The sequence below is a fragment of the Bradysia coprophila genome (assembly GCF_014529535.1).
Source record: "Bradysia coprophila strain Holo2 chromosome X unlocalized genomic scaffold, BU_Bcop_v1 contig_12, whole genome shotgun sequence".
Classification (NCBI taxonomy): domain Eukaryota; kingdom Metazoa; phylum Arthropoda; class Insecta; order Diptera; family Sciaridae; genus Bradysia; species Bradysia coprophila.
Window position 1 is genome coordinate 2683217 of NW_023503293.1, and position 19965 is coordinate 2703181.

General features: G+C 33.4%; 1 protein-coding gene across 7 annotated transcripts in view; it reads left to right on the forward strand.

The window, feature by feature from the left end:
- Positions 1 to 2817: 2817 nt before the first annotated feature.
- Positions 2818 to 19965, forward strand: part of LOC119067170 (sodium/potassium-transporting ATPase subunit alpha) — a 54638-nt gene continuing 37490 nt past the window's right edge. For 3 of the 7 annotated variants that reach the window (XM_037169974.1, XM_037169975.1, XM_037169973.1), the window contains exon 1: positions 2818 to 2894. In XM_037169974.1, the coding sequence (XP_037025869.1) occupies positions 2880 to 2894 (15 nt within the window). In that variant the 5' untranslated portion in view covers positions 2818 to 2879. The remainder of the gene's footprint in view (positions 2895 to 19965) is intronic. The other 4 variants (XM_037169980.1, XM_037169983.1, XM_037169972.1 and 1 more) reach the window with 3 other exon arrangements.

A 19965-nucleotide genomic window follows, 5' to 3' on the forward strand; every position in this document is an offset into this window, starting at 1 on the left:
GAACGTTCCACACTAAGAATTATTATATATTCTTACCTGGATTGCGAAAAAGTTTTAATGTCGAAAAAGCTTTCGAATACAAAGGAAGCGGCGATTTTCAATTGAATGAAACGTAAAAAAATAAAATTAAATTCGTATTGCACAAACAGAAATGCATAATGTAATATTTCTAGGAGAAAAAAATATCGACAGAATTTATACATATAAAATATTGAATTAAACTTTGTCACCCATGTCGCCAATACAATCAGGGTTCTGAAAGAGCAGGTTAAGACACTTACGAAGGCGGATGAAACACAAATCTTGAAATGTTTTGTTCAACACATTCATTAAAGATTGTGCGAAAATAAAACTTGAAAAAAAAAATCAATTTTATCAAGTTGACATTTCACGCATTTCACTCAATCTGTAATGAGTGCGTTTAACAAAACATAAATAAATTGTCAAAATTTATGTTTCACCGCCTTCGCAATCAACTCATAAGTGTCTTAACTTGTTCTTCAGAACCTTCAATGAAATTATAAGTATAATCAAAAGAAGTTTTACTTCAAACGCTTTTCGAAGTTTACTGATTTGCCCAGTGTTTTGTAGATGGCGGTCCGTTCATTTATTTTTACATATTATGGTTCACACCCAAAGACACCAATACACATATTTTATTTGCTACCAAGTAGTAGTTGTGTATACCGATCACGGTATCTTCACTATCCAATAAACTATTCCAGTATGACACTTAAAACGATAAAATTTTTTCTAATTAGACAACTTGAGTAATATCCAGTATCTTTCTATTATCGGAAATAAGAAAAAAAAGCAAAATAACTGGTAACTTATGTGTGCCGACAGAGATATTGTTTTATCAGGGATATTTGTAAAATTTCAGTTAAACTAGGTCCCACCTTTTGGATGGGTCAGGTCCCTTGACTGATAATTTTCTCAAAATATTTTTTTTTGTCATTGTTCAACTTCTTAATCAACTTCTTAAATAAGATGAATTATCAAAAAATAATGGGACCCATTAAAGATTTTACAGAACATTTCATATATTTTTTCAAATAGATAATTGTGGGAATCCACATTTTTAACTATTTTCATCAGTTTCAGTCAAGTGAAGAACACATTAAATTGCTAATTATCAACAGAGTAAAATCTTGTTTTCCTGGAATAGTTTCCAGATCCTGACACGGCCCATCTTCCAACTTATTCTTGCGAATCTAATTCCTCGTCGATTACAACACATTTGTCGGTTATACTCAAATTATCGGTGTGACAAAAAGAAAATGGTAACAAACAATTACGTTTTTTATAACATTTCATACAACATTACACAACACATTAAATTATCAATATCAATTATCAGTAGTTTCCCATGGCCCATCTTCGAACTTAACCTCGGGATTCAATTCCTCGTCGATTAATAGTACATTGAATGACAAGGGGCGAAAGTAAAAAAATTCAACCGTGTGCGAGAGTTGGAGCCCGCGCCGAAGGCAAGGGCTCTAATCGCACAGGTTGAATTTTTTACTTTTGCCCCGAGTCGTTCATACTATTTTTTTTGATACCAACATTGAAAATTGATACGTATCGCAAACATCGCAACAAAATGTTGAAATAAAAAGGCATTTAGCCAGAAAATGCGGGATTCCAGGGGGCGGCAGCCCCCTGGTATATGAAAAATTTAATAATTTAGCCATCACAACAATAACACACACAAAAATTAAGATATAACTAACAAATCATTCAGTAACAAAAAGTATCAACTTTGTATGCTAATTTCAATAAGAACACTGGCGCACAGTGTTTTACAATTTTGATCAAAGTATTCTGCATAATATGAGCGGATTTTGTTGACAACTCGACTCATTTCTCTCATTTTCTGTGACGTCAGTCACTTTCGCTGTTCGTTCAGTTGCGTTCGCTCTTCGTTAAGTACTTTCTCCCCGTGGGATGCATTTTTTTACTTTCGCCCCTCATATGCGGGGCGAAAGTATCGTTTTTCAATGTTGGTATCAAAAAAAACAAATTTCAGCAAAATCGGTTAAGAATTACTCAAGTTATCGTCGTGACAAAAAAAATTGGTTGCAAACAATTACGTTTTTCACAACATTTCAAACATAGTGTACTTGTGTGGTGACAAACATCTTAGGGTATTTTCTGACGTGAGACCCTCGACTTTCAGTCAAGGGAATAAACTGTGAACTGTGCTAACTGTTCGAAATAGAACACTATGGTACCATTTCTCTAATCTTCAAAAGAACAGGTTGGTACATTCACGAAGACAGCTGGCACCAAAATTTGAACGGATCCATGTTTTTTTTCATATAAAATTATTAGTTTAAGTCGATGGAAGAGTTACTCAAATTCTTTTTTGCTGCCATTGCCTCAGTGATAGACTCAGAGGTGTGTCAGAACTTTTTCTATCTGAACCTATCCGGCTATCCTAGTAATTAACCCCTCGCAGTTTGTATTTTGGGCCAAGACACCATGAAACTGCCAAATCGAATTTTATTTATTGGGATTTTAGAACTTTTTATTGTATATTTGAATGGTTTGAAGTATCATATTTGACTAGGTTTACTGTATGAAATCAAAATTCCAGATCAGTACAACCATTCTATTTGTTTTTAAGTTTTTATGCAAAAAGAATAGAAATTAATTAATTTAATTGTAGAAGTAGGACCATATTCTACATTAATTATGACACGGTTATGGTACCATCCGCTACTCGTTTAAAAGAATTCTGTAGTGGTATTGTTGGCAATGATCTAAATGGTATTACCGGTATTACACAGTTTGTGTATGGAAATTCAACCTAACAAAAACAAACAAAAAATCTACCAGTCGTTACCAATTGCGTTCGAAGTGTCACACCTGATAATATGGCAGATATAGAGGTAAGTAATTTTTAACATTTAATTAAATTTCTTGGTGTTTATTTGGTTATTAATTAAATTATTACAAAAATTCAATACAAGAAAATCAAATGCATCGAACAAATATGAATTCATTGTAAATTATGTGAATTAAGTTGTGATTTGAGTGAAACGAAAATTTTTATATTCCACGCCCAAAGAGCATTTTTCTGTTTCGGCTTCATAATACAAAATAAAATGCATAAGAACAGATACGTTGTCGGCTCGAATAATAGAGAAAAAAATATATAATTTGGGGATTCTAAAATACAAAGGTCTTTTCGGTTTAGATTCAGTGTCGTAGGGAATTTATTAATAAATTTATTGCATTGACGACGGAAAAAAATAACACACAACAGTGAGAGACAAATCTATATAATATGTGACTTTGTTCATTAGGTCGTCGATCAATTAACGGGGTGTCAATCGATGTTACAAATTAGTCATTACACATCTCAATTTACAACAAAAACATTTACAGTCGTCCAGTGTTTATTATTATCAACAAATTCGATTGATAATTGGACTGGCGCAATCACTTGAGATGTGCGAAAAAAAAATGGTTTTAATGAAATTCCGAAGGTTTTTCTGTGCGATTTTAGCTGCTCCTTGTCGAGTATTGATTCGAAATTTGAAACATATTCTGTTGTGCAAGAGTGTGTTTTTATTTATCACTAAAACTCTATTAATGATACAGTGTCTAATTGGGTGTTAGATTTCGTATAACATAAGCGGAAAACTGTTTCTACATATGAAATGTATTGACATGATAATCTCCGTCAATAATAACGTTATTACGTTTATCAAATTCATTTTTTTTTGTTTTTTTGTTTTGCAAGAAAACATTCTCAGCACATTCTTAATTAATCTATCGATCATGTCCACCATGTATTATTGTGTACAACGGTCGCATTTATCTTCCATTTCTTTCTAAATTATAGTTTACGTTTCTCATAGTCTCATAATAAGCAGCATAGCGGCGGACAGTGTACTATGCTTACGTAATTAACATAATTTTTTTGTTGGTTTCCATTCTCACCAAACGTGTTGTTCTAGAATAATAATGATCTGGGTGTAAATTTTGCTGGTTTAACAATTCGAATTGGTCGTGACATCTGTACATTAAAATTTGGTTCGAAGTATTTTTTTGTTGTTAGTTGTTTTGCTATATCGCTCGTGTAAAGACTTGCAACAAACTTTGACTTTGTCCATTGATTTTTTAGTAGGTCGGGTGTCTCTATTCACCAGCCAGTTCGCAATGTGTGACGATTTGCTGAATGATGGCATTGTCACTTCGGATTTCCATTAAATTCTGAGAATAGAATCTTTCAGAATAGGACATGAGCTACTCAAGTGTTTCTAATGATTGCGATATATTTATATCTTTATTGCACCTGCGATTCGGACATAGATTCCAACATTTTCCATGAAATATTTTTAAATGACTATCAATTAAAAGTCCACGATTTTTCTAACTGGGACGTCTATACGTGTGGACTTAATAGGAAGATTGCAATTTTCACTTATCAAAAACTTGAAAATTTATAACTCTTCATATAATTCGTGTGGAGAAATTACTTAGAATTTCCACATTCTACGTCCACTTATAACTGTAAATGAAAATCTCAATCTCCCTAACGGATGGCCCCCAAACTATTTAGACAGTTGAAGTAAATTTCTGGGGAAAAAAAATCTATCTGTATTGACGTAAGCAAAGATAACGCGTCCAAACCTGTCTTACAAATAAGTTTTTCGCTTCGTTGCAAATTTCCAGTTTGCCATCGACTTAATTGAGTAAATACTTCACATGGTGATGAATTAACGAAATTAATTGCGAGGTGTTCAACCTTACGATTGTTGTTTGATCTGATGGATGGGATTTAGTATTTTTGTTATATTCGAATGGACCACTTGCAAATAGACTATCTGCAAATTGCTTTGACTTTCAAGTTCTTTGGCTCGAGCTTCGATTCAGGTTTTTATTAATCTTCAGGAAAAACGGCTCAAGATTCACGATGTAACGATTCAATCTGTTACTTCATTTGTTTCAATTATCTATAAATGTTTCGTCCTTGCGGTCGTCTGTAGGGACTCATTAGTGTTATCTAATGTTTTCCTCTAAGAATGGTTTTACAATGATCGCTACTTCTCAGCGGAATCTCAGATTATAGTTTTAATAAATTACCAAATCTTCTTATGACGCCACGGAAGTTCATTGAAAAAACAAACAAAAAAGAAACATTGAGTAAGCAACGCAAGGTAGATGTGCAAAAAATTGAAACGTTGACGTTTTACTAACGATAACATCGTTAAGACCTTTTGCGCCGTTTCAACCAGTTTCAAATTTCAATAATCAAAGCGAAAATATTTTTGTATCCAACACAGTACCGCATCGGCATAATTTCTTTGGTAAATTTGGTTTGACCTTTCTTTAAAATGTAATTAACATTCTAAGACGTTAATGACAGCCACAAATTTATTCTTTCGTTTTCATTTTACATACTTATCGGGTACGGCCCGTTAGATAATATTCGTTGCAAATTGCATTTTTGTACTTTGTTCGAACGAAAATCGAGTACAACTACCGTGCTTGGTCTGAATTTCTTAGACAGGTATTGATCCTAATTTGATGATTAAAAACAACTCTCCAAATTATCATCAGCAAACGGAAAATGTGTACGTGAGACTGTGACATTGCACCGAACGAAAAAAATGCTTCGAATTTGTCTAGTATCAATTAACATGTTCGTCGAATCAAAACAAAATATTAAAGTCTGAGTCAAATTTACAGACTTAATTGACCATTTCGACGTCCATATTGTGAGTAAATGTTTCTCTTCACAACATACTAAACAGGCTTTCTACTGAATGTGAAACACCTCTTGTTAAAAAATGTATCATTTACCAATCCAAACCAATCCAGATTAATCCAGAATGGTCTAGACGAAAATAAAAATATTTGATTGCACTCTTGTGCATGCTTATATGGTTTCAACTAGTCTCAAGACGTGTAAGCTACCAGTTTTTTTCTTCTTTTATTTCTTTGTCTCTCTCTCCCCGCTATTGTAAGCATCGTTTAACATCAATTTTATACTATTTTACATCAGGCAAATCGAATTAGCGCATTACGAATATTATTGACATTTTCATTTATCTGTAAATCTTTGTACCGAAAAAAGTCGCAGTTAATGCGCCTTTCCGCATCTTGAATGAACTTTTTTTTTTCTCTGTTGACTTACCGACTTATCTACGTTATTCAGTAATAAAAACTAAAATGTATTTTTCAGAGATTTCAGACAATTTTATTCGGATTTTGTCTTTACCAGTTAGCTGTCTTACTAATGTTTAATGAAAATACTAAAATTCCATTCGCACGATAAATGATTAATGAATGTTAAATGATTGAATTTTGCTTAACGTTCAGTCAACAATAGTTAGCATCGCAATTGTTACACTTCTTGTTTACGTTTTTTTCTCGTCAAATGTTCGCAAAAATGTTTGTCTTGTGACTTGACTTCACTGTGAAGTCTCTGATCAAAAGTGTTTACTTTTGGATACAGTGGACTATTTAGTGCGAATGCTTGGTTTGGAATTCTCTGTTCCAAGCTCATCCCGAGAAGTCATGTTAAGAGTTCCTCGAAGCTTTCGAGAACTCACTAGATCTGCTCATAAAGATCCTCGATCCTCATAATGGGACAGCAGTATACTCAATTACCTCTTACTTACCTATTTATTGCCTGTGTCGTAAATAATAAAAATAACTCATTTATCTACTTACATCTTCCACGTCAGTTCCATCCATTAAAGAAAAACGATAAGATAAATGAATCCCGGGAAACACTTTCCAAAGTAGGTCTTCCGAAAAGACCCGGATGCATTGTAGTGAATAGTTTCTAAAAAAAAGTCTTTACCTTCTTGAAAAGTAGGTCATAAGAAACAACGATTTAACCCATGCGATATGAATTCTCGTACGAGTCAACATTTTCTGCAATTTGGGTGTCTTTCTTAAACGCTAACGTTGCTTTATTGCCTACGTTGCGATATATCCGAGCATTATGAGATGCGCTCAGGACGTACAAACTTTTAAAGGACGTTCAATAGCGATGCAATTATTTTCCCTACGGCATTATTCTCCATCAATTTCTTTTACAAATAATGGCAAACGTAGACGACAATGTTAATGCAAACTGAAATTGCCGATTTATAATCGAATTTGCCTTACCTACCTACACTTGTGTCACGATGTTCCGAACGAAACAATTAAATAAACTCGGTCAATACCGTTCGTCTTAAAGTGAGTCTAGTAATTTCAATTTACTGACAATAAACACACTAAATTAATGCATCCGCACCAGTGTAAGTTATAGCCGTACCACAAGTTGAAGATGAGAATTTATTATTTTGAATTTTAATATTTTGATTAGAGCTTTCTGAACGACAAACAAAACGACCAGTGTTTCGATTGCTGAAACTTTAATGTGTTATGAAACCAGAAGCATGACAGACGCGTTCCACTTTTGTATGGATCTTATTCGGGAAATTATTTTAAACTTTGTCTCTCTGTCCCTGTGCGCCTCTTTTATCAATTTAAAATCATCCATATAATGTCTGGAATAGAATAGAGTTTGAAACCCGTGCAAAAGAACATCATTAAGAAACAGAAATGATGGTAATTGGGGTATGGGAAAAAAGCGCCAACGAAACGAACAACGAAAATGCGCGCCGGGAACGTTTTTTTTTATTGATTGTACAACATCGTTGGATAATTTCCACAATAATTATTTCTCCGACGCCAGCAACAAAAGAAATTTTTTTTACTCCCATTTTACGATTCTTACATTTAAGGATGACACACTGCAACCCATTCCTCATTTATCCATGAGATTTGCACAAATCGATTTAGCCAATTTAAAGCTAAGTGAATATATATAGCGATGTTGAAATAAATGTACATTTGAGACTCGAAAAAGATGTCAAACGGTGACATCGTGACATAATAGCTTAAACTCTTATCGAAAAACCATTTCAGAGTAAATTTTCATTCAAAATTCCAATCGATGATCTATTTCTGTCGTCGTTTTTTTTTGGCAATGCTACCACATAAATGGAATTTTCTTTCGGTTTATGATAACTTTATTAATACATCAAGTAAAATTGGAGACGTCATACAATTTTTCGACATAGCACCGCGCTGTTTCGTTATGTCTTTGTTTGGTAGATAAGATTAATCCGATTTTAGCGTCATTACGGACACATCAATTTTGTGGAATCAATGAACGAAACATTTACAAAATCTTGGCGCACCGTTAAACGAGCCGAAAGTAAGTCACACACTGTGTGAAAAGATATGATAGGTGTATCGATAAACCATTTTTAAACGGCACCACGTTCTGCCTAAGTGCTTATACCCGTTCTCTATGCGAAATTTATCAAATCGTCCGCAGTGGTTAAAAATTTTGAAGTTTCTGTGACGTTCACTTGGATCACAAGTAATCAGTCGAACCAAACGCAAAATTACCACACAATGACGAACGTAATTTGTGCCAATTATCCGATTAAAATGGAAAGAGGCTCTGTGACGCAAGTGACTTATTAAGTGGATTCATCTTCGTCTCATTGTTCGACAATGATTATATATATTGTGCGCTATCGGGGGGCGATTAGTGGATTTATTCGGGAGATACAAATTCAAGTCTCGTCGTAGAACGGAACGGATTTTTTTCTTGTGGAAATGGCGACAGATAGACAAAAGTTGCCTCTGTATAAAAGGTCCACTGTTTCCAGTCTATAATCTAGGTGTGAACAGAAAATACAGATATTATTCGCTATTCGCCCATGCAAGGCGAATAGCATCGTCCTTTATATTTTCCTATAAAAAAGAATTTGTACAGCACCAGACATTGTTATGTAATTGCAAATAAAAAAATTCAACTAAATAAAAAAAAACTCCATCCACAACCTTCAATTATGTATACATTCATTTTAGTAAATTTCTAACAAAAAAATAATGGAAAGAAAATTAATTTAAAAATTTAAAATGTGTTTCACATCACCACCGAACGTCTAAAACACACTTTTGCACGGTAAAATGATACCGAAATACAATAAAATAGCATGTCTAGAAGCTATTTCACCAATATAAATAATAGGGTCGATCGATAAATTCAGACCATACATAAGTTATAAGTGGTGAACAGACATTAGTTTATCCTTGCAGCCAACAAAATAGAAACAATCAATACATTTGGAATGAAAAAAAAAACCGTTGAAGGGGGGAAGAAAAATATTTTAAGAATTTGTATCGATTCAGCTGGGAGTTTCAATTTGTGCGGTTAGCCAAACATTTTAATTACAAGTTGTTTGGGAATATTGTTGTTACAATTTAATTGAGTGGGTTGTTGACTTTTTATGTCACGTTTCCAAGAGGATTCGGACATCATGTAATTGCTTTCATGAAACATTTGACTGTTTACTCATCGGCCTAGGCTGTCCAGTGTACGGTAATCATTACGGATTAATTACCGAATTAGTAATCTACTAACGGGAACATTGCTCGCCCGGCCTTCTGTTCCGTGCTTTTATCCATTAACGCTAAATTAACGATGAGATATCTTGTAACATTTTTTCCTTTCATCAACTAATTAAAAACGGGGAAAATTCTCACAAAATTTTCGCCAGCATTCGCCTTTGTCGTGTTAAGAAAAATAACACCAGTCAGAAATGGTACAGAGGACGACGCTGATAACATGATATTTACTGGGACAATGACAATAGCATTAAGCTTGTCCTACAAATACACTGAGTTACCTATTTCATGTCCGAACCGACGAGTTCCGTTTTATTTCATTTTTTTTTTGTATTCAAAAGGAATTTTTCTGCAAAATAGAGCTGGATTTATGCTTCTTTTGTTCGGATAATTTTTTCTTTTCATATATAAAACCAAGCATCGTTTTAAGCAAGCGAAACTGAACGTTTTGTTTGGTTGGTTCTCTCTTTATTAGATTATGGAAAATATAAATTTATTTAATCTTTTGATTAACTGCGTTAGAATTTTGAAAGAATTTTTGATATAGCGAAATTGCGGTGAAACAATTCTCGCATTTTGATGACCTCGGCCACTGCATTGAAGATAATGAAATTTTTTGTAAATTAAAATTCATGTTTTTCCGCTCTATTGGGCTTGAATTTCCGTTCTAATATCAAAGCAATAATTGGAGATTGCGACGATTGATTGGGTATTTTAAATTGAACTGGTTGAACGTTTCAAGGGCTATATAGCCTCACTTGTCAATACAACAATGTTCAACCCATTACGTAAGGTATTTCATTCTCACAGCACTTCCCGAAAATTTGTTGTATGTACATGCTATATGCGTCGAAAACCGTATTTTTCATGTGTCACTACGACGCCCTCAGCTCGGCTACGCCTCGGATCAACAAAATCCACACGAAAACTCTACTTTTCATCTTTTTATCCATCGTCATGTAAAATACAATTGATTTCCCTAGGGTCGAAAATGACTTATTACAACTTTAATGAAAAGTAAATTGACTTGGCAGCACAATGTGCCCAAACAGAGGTACCTTGCGTGTTTTACCTAAGTAAAACGGCTAGGATAAAAAAATGACTTAGGAAATCCATTAGGTAACTCGTAATAAAAATGAAAAGTCTCGCTTTTGTGTGTTTATTGACCGCAGCTTCAACTCGGACCAACAAAACACACGAAAACTCTGGTTTTCATCTTCTTATTCCTTGTTGTGGTAAAGACTATTCCTTCAGACACTAGCGTCCATCTCGCGAGTAAGGTATATGTTACGTAATGGTCTGGAGATTGGTATTTTGACTTGTCAAAAAAAAAAAAAAATTCAAACCAGTACGCAATTTGCTATTACTCAATTCAATGTTTGCGCCACTATCCGTTTCTTTTACTATTCCCAACGTTGCTTCCTACAATAATTACACAAGTGTATGGGTTCTGCGGTCTTGATTTATCATGGAAAAGAGATTTTACCTACACGGTTCAGTCATTATTATCAGAATTATCATCAGACGCGATACAATAAAAGAATTGTTGTAGCTGTTGTAGTCATATAACTTTTAGTGAATAACTGCTGGGTACTGATGAACGAATTGATGGCACACGCGACCAAATTACTCGTTTTGCATGAAGTTGACGGTGAGGAAGTAGAATCGCAGGCCCTTATTCATAAAAACCTTGTTTGCTTCAATTCAACCAAATATGCATTGAATGCGACAATTAATTTGCCAAATAAAATCATTTTTCGACCCAGTTTATTTTTGCAAACAATTGTATGACGAAGTCCCATAATTTCTCGATATTAAATGTGGATCATTTGCTGCTAATCGTGGCCTATCGAATGGTACCACTGTCGCCGAGGGCTGGCCACTACAATCATTCCCACTTCCAATTGAATTTTTTTTAGCATTCCTATATGTGAATATTAAGCGCACATACAATTGGTTTTTTCCGGGCAATATAATGTCCTCCTACAAAAATATAATAGCTAACTACCATCATTTTTCTTTCGTGTGTGCTGTTATAGTATATAATATCTATCGTTTCCATGCAATTATTGTGAAACTAGTTACGTGAAGATTTTGCTGGTATTAAAAAGATTTAGTTCTATAACTTGCTAATTTGATTTAATCAGTTAGATCAATGTTTTCCATTCGGAAAATGTTACGTAATCGTAGAAAATGGTTCTGTTATACATTAGTAACATTACACTATATCGGAATTTCGTATATGTATGTGATTTTGTAAGAAGGGATGTAATAGAAAATTCAATATTTTCCGTTGGCTTTCATCTAAGTTTGTGACCTCATCGTATTGTCATTTGTAAAGGATATTTGATATTCGATTGCGCACCAGATTTCCAGTACAAAGATGGGGATGTTATTCAAATAAAAATTCATGTTCATGTTCAAATAAACCAAATACAAAATGGTAATTTTATAAAAATTCATGGAGAAATGTTGTTGTTTTTTCTTGTGATATATAATATATTCTGAAGGAATAAAAAAGTGGTGTCATGTTTCTCGGTATCACATTACATTTACACGGCTTAGATTTTCTATAATTAAACATTGTTATGAGGCGATATGTTTTTTTTTTTCACGAAAAGCTTACGTTTACCGTCTTCTTTCAAACGAATAGTTTTTTCCGTTTGGGGAGTGCTTCTTTAAACTTGTTTTTTTTAAATGATAAAATCGTTAAGTGCACTCACAAATAGAGAGTCTTCACTCCATCCATGTATATTTGTCTATGGCTATATATGATTGTGCTTTAACCAGTTAAATGGAACACCCCTTTTATGACCTGAATATATTTGGGATAGTCAAATATATAAAAAAAAGTTTTCTCGTTTGTTCATGTATACATTCCAAGGCAATTCCACTATGCTTCATAATTGTATAAACCGCATTCAATATTTCCATTATCGTAGATTTATATCGGCGTCTGCATCTGTGAAGGGAATTGCGATCAATTTTATTATAGACCGAAAGCTGGTGTGCATTTTCGTCCACCAATATACTATAATTTGAAATCTGTCCCTATCGATATACAACCTGATTATGTGTGAGCTCATTTGACAAATTTTCTAATTTCCTAATTTTTTCGGATTTATTTTCCGGCATTTTCAGAATTTTTAAGAAATAAAATTCTCTGAAATAAGCCCTGGTTTCAAACTGTGGACCTAATGAGGTACTAAGGTGCACATTGGCTCTCGGTCTATTTTATCGAGTCAAGCTTTCATTTATTGAAAGTACTGTTCGGGAATATGATGGCGCTGGTTTCAAACAGTGAACCTAATGAGGTACTAGGATGCATATAGGCTCAGGGCCGTAGCTAGCAGAATGGGCCCACCTTAGCCCGTTAGTAGCTACTGGCCTGCGTAGGATCTCGGTCTATTTTATCGAGTCACTCGTTCGTTAATTGAAAGTACTGTTCGGGAATATGATGGCTGAATCCACACAACATGCACATTTTCTTCAATGAATTTTGTATAAACAACAGTTGCAAATTTTCCCAATTAACAATTATTATTTTTTCTGTTCAATGTAATATTCATTCTCGACGAAAACAAAACATCGTGCCACGAACTCTATTATAAATATATAACTGAACCGAAATGATGTGCAATGTATTTATAAATATGTCAACATTATAAACTTAGTAAGTAGTACAATCGTGAATACTATTTTCGTTCGATCTAAGGAATATTATTATTTCTGTATAGTGTTTTCACATGTCGGACTGCGAAAAATTCCTGTATAGATGATTGTATACTGGTCAGTGTAAACTGAACATAACACATTGCTAATAAATTTCCACACAAAACATTTCGCACTTTGTGTAAGCATCAAACACGATCATAAACGTATCGTTCTGACATTGAAATGTAACAAAAAACCGGGGCATTTATCGATACAAAAAATCATTCACTTAAATCTTGTGCTGTTATGTAATGAGAGTCAAGAGAGTAGCATGATCAGATCACAATCCAATTAAACATTTTTAAGGTGTGGTGGCGTCACTGAATTTGCTCTGAAATCATAAAAAAAAATTCTGTGACGCGATCTATTTTGATTATCAGAGTTCGGCCTTACGGTCGTCGAATCAATTTTCCTTGCTCAAATCCTTTCAGAGATTTTCCAGGACACGATGATTTCTTTTCGGAAAGACTGTTGTTAGGCGGAATAAAATCAAAAATAAAAAAAATCTCATAATTATCAATGCAAATATCTAAATCACACGGTGCCTCTGTTGACGAGAAAAAAAATCAAATGAAATTCAATCAATTATCAAATTCAGACAAGTCATTTGTCAGCGAATTACAACCAAAATAACCTCGCTTCGTATGACAATACAAACGGACATCCAAATCACATTTTATAGAGACTTTACGATGGTGATTTGACATATTGTATATTATATTACATGCATCAAACACAGCCGATCACCCAATGAATTAGATAATAGTTTACCGAATTAATTTTGATTTTCTAATACATCAAAGTTTTTGCGTCTAATTGGACATTTTCAAATGCCTCGTCTTATCGCAAAATGATAATCGAACAATTATATATTTTTGAAATTCCATTTTATCATTTGGATAATAAAAAAAGCTCTTTTTCTACCGTACAGCTATGATATGCATGCGGGCTATTGTTGATGGCTATAGCCGCCACAAATAGAATCGAGTAAAATAAAACCGATAGACCTTGCAATATAATGCTTCGCTATCGCTAAAACTTTACTATGAAGCTATGGTTTCATAATTGATGCCGTCATATTGTATGCGCAACTGGGGTCGTCAATGACGTCACAAATTTTTATCGAATAAATGAACAGACTGAAACTATGCGCTGGCGACGGTAATTCATCATTTTGTTTTAAGTTTCGGGGATTTTGGCGGAATGATGACATATTTATCGGATGGATAATGTTATGTATATTCAGCTGACACATTAAGTAAAATGGAGCACATTTTAAGATAAATTTGGTGGCATAAATAGAATATTTAGAATATTCCGTATATTTGCTGGTCTGTCTGCTCGTGCTGTGTACGTATTTCTTATCCCTTATACGATTAAAATGACAGTCTGTGTGAACTATTGGATAATTGGAAATTCTATTGATTCTAAATATTGAACTGGAACTCCGAAACAACGTTACCATTCTACTCGGGTAAACCAGAAATTCCTTGCTTTTTCGATGACATTGCGTTGACACAGACAATATAATGTGTTACCCCACATCGTTTGCGATCGTTGTTTGAATGGTTGTATATTTGGAATCCAAAATAGAAATTTTGCATGGAAATCCCTTTTTCACAATTTTTTTTTTTAAGTTGAACATAAAACATCGAACGAATGTTATTACCGCCGCTCACACAAAATGTGGCGAAAATATATATTCAAAAAAATTTATAATTTGGCAACACCGTATGCTTTTCTTGCCATTTTAAATAGTCTGTTTCTGTTTTACGTTAACGCTATTAATAGATATGTTATGTGTATGTTATTCCTCCTAAAAAAGTCATAAATAATATTGGCTCCCATTTAACGAACAGTGACGTCAGAGAGTCTCATATATATACATTAATTTTTGTTACTCATTCCAGAATGATTTATTTAAATGAAAAATCCTTGGTCGAACAACTTGCTCAAACTATATGTTTTTTTTTCACACGGTGTTCACGGTGTGTATTATGTGCTTGTCACCTTAATTTTTCTTTTATATTCCCTTGCGTTAGCGGTTTTCTTCTCTCGGATGTTTTTTTTTTCTGTATGTGTTATCCTTGCATAGTGGATGTACAATGTACACATATTGGTGGAACGTTTTAATGTTATGACGTAAATGAATTGTCGGAATTTAGGAAAATATCGTTTCGAATTTATGTCGTTTTTACGGATATTACGTATATGACTCGTCAAAAATACGTTAGACAATTTTTTTTTTCGTCGTTCTTTTGCTTCTTCATTATTTTGCAATACGTTTGAGATAAAAGTGAGCTATATTTAGATATATGGTGGATTTTGATTCAATCAAAATTGTTCAATTCACCACACTAATCCAGTGGTTCGGTATTTTCGGTAAAACACAACAATAGGAACAATGAAAAAAAAAAGAAACCAAACAAATCGACTGTTACATTATGTGGACAATATCATTCATAAACTATTATTGTTAGTACGAGAACAAATGTTTTACTATCGAAAAAAAAACATGAAAAATTGTCACAGAAACACACATATGCAATGCATTGTCTGTTCAATCCGCTATACTATATAGAGATTATATTTCCGATGATGCATGCTTTACACACAAAAATATTTTTCAGAGCTCAGTCGATTATTTGAATATGGCAGCTAATACATATGTTTGTCGATCTATCAATAATGTGATAAAGAGCGATTCATATTGTATGTATATACATACTGCTGTCACTTCCCATTTGTACCGCCTTATCTCTGCAAAAATTCGATTTTCTAAAACTTCCTCGTGAGCCTTTGCTCTATAGCAGCTAAAAGAACTGTAGCTTATAGTATACACATCCATTAGCAACAGAAAAACCTATTAAGTATGCTGGCCGAAAACCCCCATAATAATGTGTTAAACGTTCAAACAAAAGGGCCTTTTGTGCCATTTCGAAACCACGTGCCGTTTCATTCAAATATACCCAATGCTATCGACAATGATTATTATATCACACCTAATCTGCTTTAATGGAAAATTGTGCAAACGCATAACATATATTTTGTTTAAAGTTTTGATTAAAATCAAGAACATGCACAACCAAACCAATGAAATCCGAGTTAAGATTAAAGATTCCTAAATTGAAGACTTCCGATTAACTTAGTTTCATGCCACGAATATAATGTATGGTATTGTGTGTGTGTTATACTTATGGTGTATATTGATATTAGGTATGTAGATGGTCACGACGAAAATTTTCATTTCCGACTATAATTAGCAATTAAAACATTTTAGAACAAGGTTCTTTGCAAATCTATATCATGTGGTCAGGATCTTTTATCTCTTGACGTGTATGTGGCGTCTTTTTTTCTCTCCTCTCGTTTGTTGTTTCGAATCGTAAAATTGTGTTTTGTGTAAGTGTTGACGATAACAACCAACGATGATGATGATGATGTGATATAAAATGTATAGATCTTTACGTTTAGTCTACCGATGATGATGTGTACGTACAGCATACGTTTTTTTCCTGTTCGTTCAATGTAATTTTCTTTTAATTTCAAAAATTTATCAGCCACTTTGCTGAGCGTTTTATTTTAAATTACATTTTCTTTTCGGTATATGTTTGTATTGCATTCATGAATGAATACGTACGCGGTTTGGTGGTGATTCATTTTTTGTGATCACTACTGAACCCATTCGTGTGGAGCAATATTGTGAAATTCGTTTGATATTTCTTTTTGTAAAAAACAAGCTGATGATACACGGTTTTCAGCTGAATACGTTGAATTTGGCACTAAATTTGAATGATTTTTATTATGTATTTTGAGCAGCCAAATGTCTATCTACCAGAATAGTGTTTGATGAACGTGATTATTGGTTAGCGCCGATAATTACTTTAAGCTTTTGAAATTTAATAGCGAACTTCCAAAATCTACAATACTCTAAAGATTCTACTTATTTAGTAGCTCTCCAGTTAGCAATTAGCTAGGAAAAATATGTGGGCGTTAGTTGGACATACCCAGCCGTATTAGAGAATATTTTGTTTAAAATTGTGTTTATCAAAAATCGTTTCTATCGGGTCTCCCCTGAGAACAACAAACCGTTGCTTCTCTTATCCGGGATCGTCGTTGCAATTATTTGTTTTTCTTTTCTTTCTTCGTTTACATTATTTTTGATATCTGATATTGTTTTACCTACAACATCGTTGTATCATTTCGTTGTAACAAGTAATTTTTGGTTGAAAGAAAACGAAAAAAAAATCGAATTTGTAAGACTGTTGCTCCCCTTTTTTACATAAAATAAATATTTTCGTAGTTCAACATCATCAGAACAAAGAAATATCAAATCACCCCCGCACCTTAACCAACTTATCAAAAAATAAAGAAGGAAAATCAATTCCTTTTGAAAGTCTTCGAGCAACTAGTTTCCGTGTACGTACGCTTCATTCGCTTGAAGTCGGCAGTTTTTTGTGTTATACTGCTAATGGAGCATAAATTACCGAAACAAGGTGTACTTTTACCCATGGGTGCTAACACACGTTACACATGACACATGACTGAATGTTGCGAATGATATTTCTGCAAGCAATAATAGAACCTGATCCATCAAAACAATGCATTTTTAATAGTTAGTCCTTTATGGACACTTACAGTATTCCCAAAACCAGACACACCTAGACATATGAATGTTGACCATCCTTAACAACACGTGCCTCCATTCATCAGCCATTTTAATGTCAATCCTTACAGCCGAATGGATATCCAGCGCATCAATTATTTAATTAAATTATCAGCAACAACACAAAATGTCTTTGTATGAAAATATGTTTCATTTTATGTGTAGGCGTTGGCCGGCCAATTGATAACAGAGATAAAAATCTATTATTATATAACACCGTTCCTTTTGTTGATTAGCTCGGCCGTAATATGAAATGTGCTATGCTAAACACAAAATGTAAATTTTTCAAAATAAAGTGAGTAATTTATGTTCTACACCAGCAGAACGTAAAACGGGCCATGATTTTATTTTTTTCGACCATTTTCACAATCAACGGATAGCTTGCATCCACCAGTACCATAGGCCTTATCATAAAAGTTATGAATTGTTACAATAAATGAATTCACGGTCATTTTATGGAGATACAAGATTATGTTTGATGCCATGAAAGAGCTATGAGAGGAAATTATTTTCAATTTATATTTTGCGGTGATTATCTAGAATTAGCCGAGTAAATAGTACGCTGGTGTATTAGATGTGTTGTCTTCTTTATTTTTTTCGGTTACCATTTAATTTAGAGGATATTAAGATAAAGTCTGTAATAATTTTACGTGGACATTTCTCGCTTTTTTTCCGTTCTGGTATACGGTTTGTGTGTCTTCTAGTTATAAGTATTGGGCACACAGTAACTTTTAAACTTGGAACACTTGGAAAGTGGATTAAGTCCAGGGAAACGGGTTCTACGTGTGGTTGTGAAGAGCTATTAAGATTTACATTTTTTGTTGTTGTTGTTGATAAATTGAGGATGTTTGCATATTCAAATTAAAATTGATGACAGCACAGTATCACTTTAATTGTCTTGGCTTTTGCGAGAATGACAATAATTATGCGCGAATTACGCAAGTTTGTGTAGCATAAATTCGGAAAGAAGGAAAATTAACGCAAACAATACGACAATTTTGAATTTTTAATTTTTTTTACCGCTTAATTAATTAACTATTGATGTTTATATATATCTAAGTGGCAAACAATTTTATGAATTCATAAATTGGTAGTAAACGAAGCGAAATATATTTCGGCTTAACAATTGATTTTCCACTCACAATCACAATCCGAAAGCCATTTTTGTTTATCATCTTGAAAACACCACCATACAGTACACATTTTATTATGTTTTCTCCGTATCTACCACATTCTACCCTTCATGCATACATTTTATTATAAAATTGAACACAAATAAATATCTCTCTCTCATTCAACAAATTATTCAGCCATGAAGATATTACATAAACTACCCCACATACCAAAAAAAAACTATATTTTCATTTAAAGCCATCATAAATAAAAGTCAATATCACATCATAAGCACATACCATAACACTACATCGAGCCCAACCAACTTGATACCGAGCAGAAATTTCTATACGTTCAATATTTTATTTATATATTCGGATATGGATATGGATATAGATGTTGCACACATTCGTCTCGTATTTAATATAATTTTTCACCAAAAAGCTCTACCCAATAATCCATATAATAATCAAATAAACTCATGGCAAAAGAATATATAAAAGCATGAAAGCCGCATTGTTATATAACACACAAAATTCAATGTTCTCCAAAAACAGAACACAGAAATTTTTCCATCAAACAACAAAATAGGGGTGTGGTGCCATTTCTCTTCTATTTTCTGTTTTTCCTATGCTTTAATAAATGCTTATGTATAACACATGAAGAGTCAACGACTTTAACGACGCTGACTATACTAAAAATGGCAAGAAAATACTTTCCCTCAATCTTCCTCATAGATAACATTCCAATTTTATGAGAAAAGTGACGAACAGGAGAATGGAAAAAAATAAACTTTTTTAATTTATTCATCTGACTTGTTATGTACATATATTTTTCGGTGGCATCTCTATCTTTTTTTTTCTCTTGTATATAACACTTTTGTCATGCAAGAAATTGTGTCACAATGTCGTATGCTACGTATATGTGTAATGATCTCGACGTCAACCATTATTTTCAAGTGAACATAAAAAAAAGAAGATGAAAAACCATAACAAACTCAAATCGTAATTGTACTTCTTTTCATTGGATAATGTGCA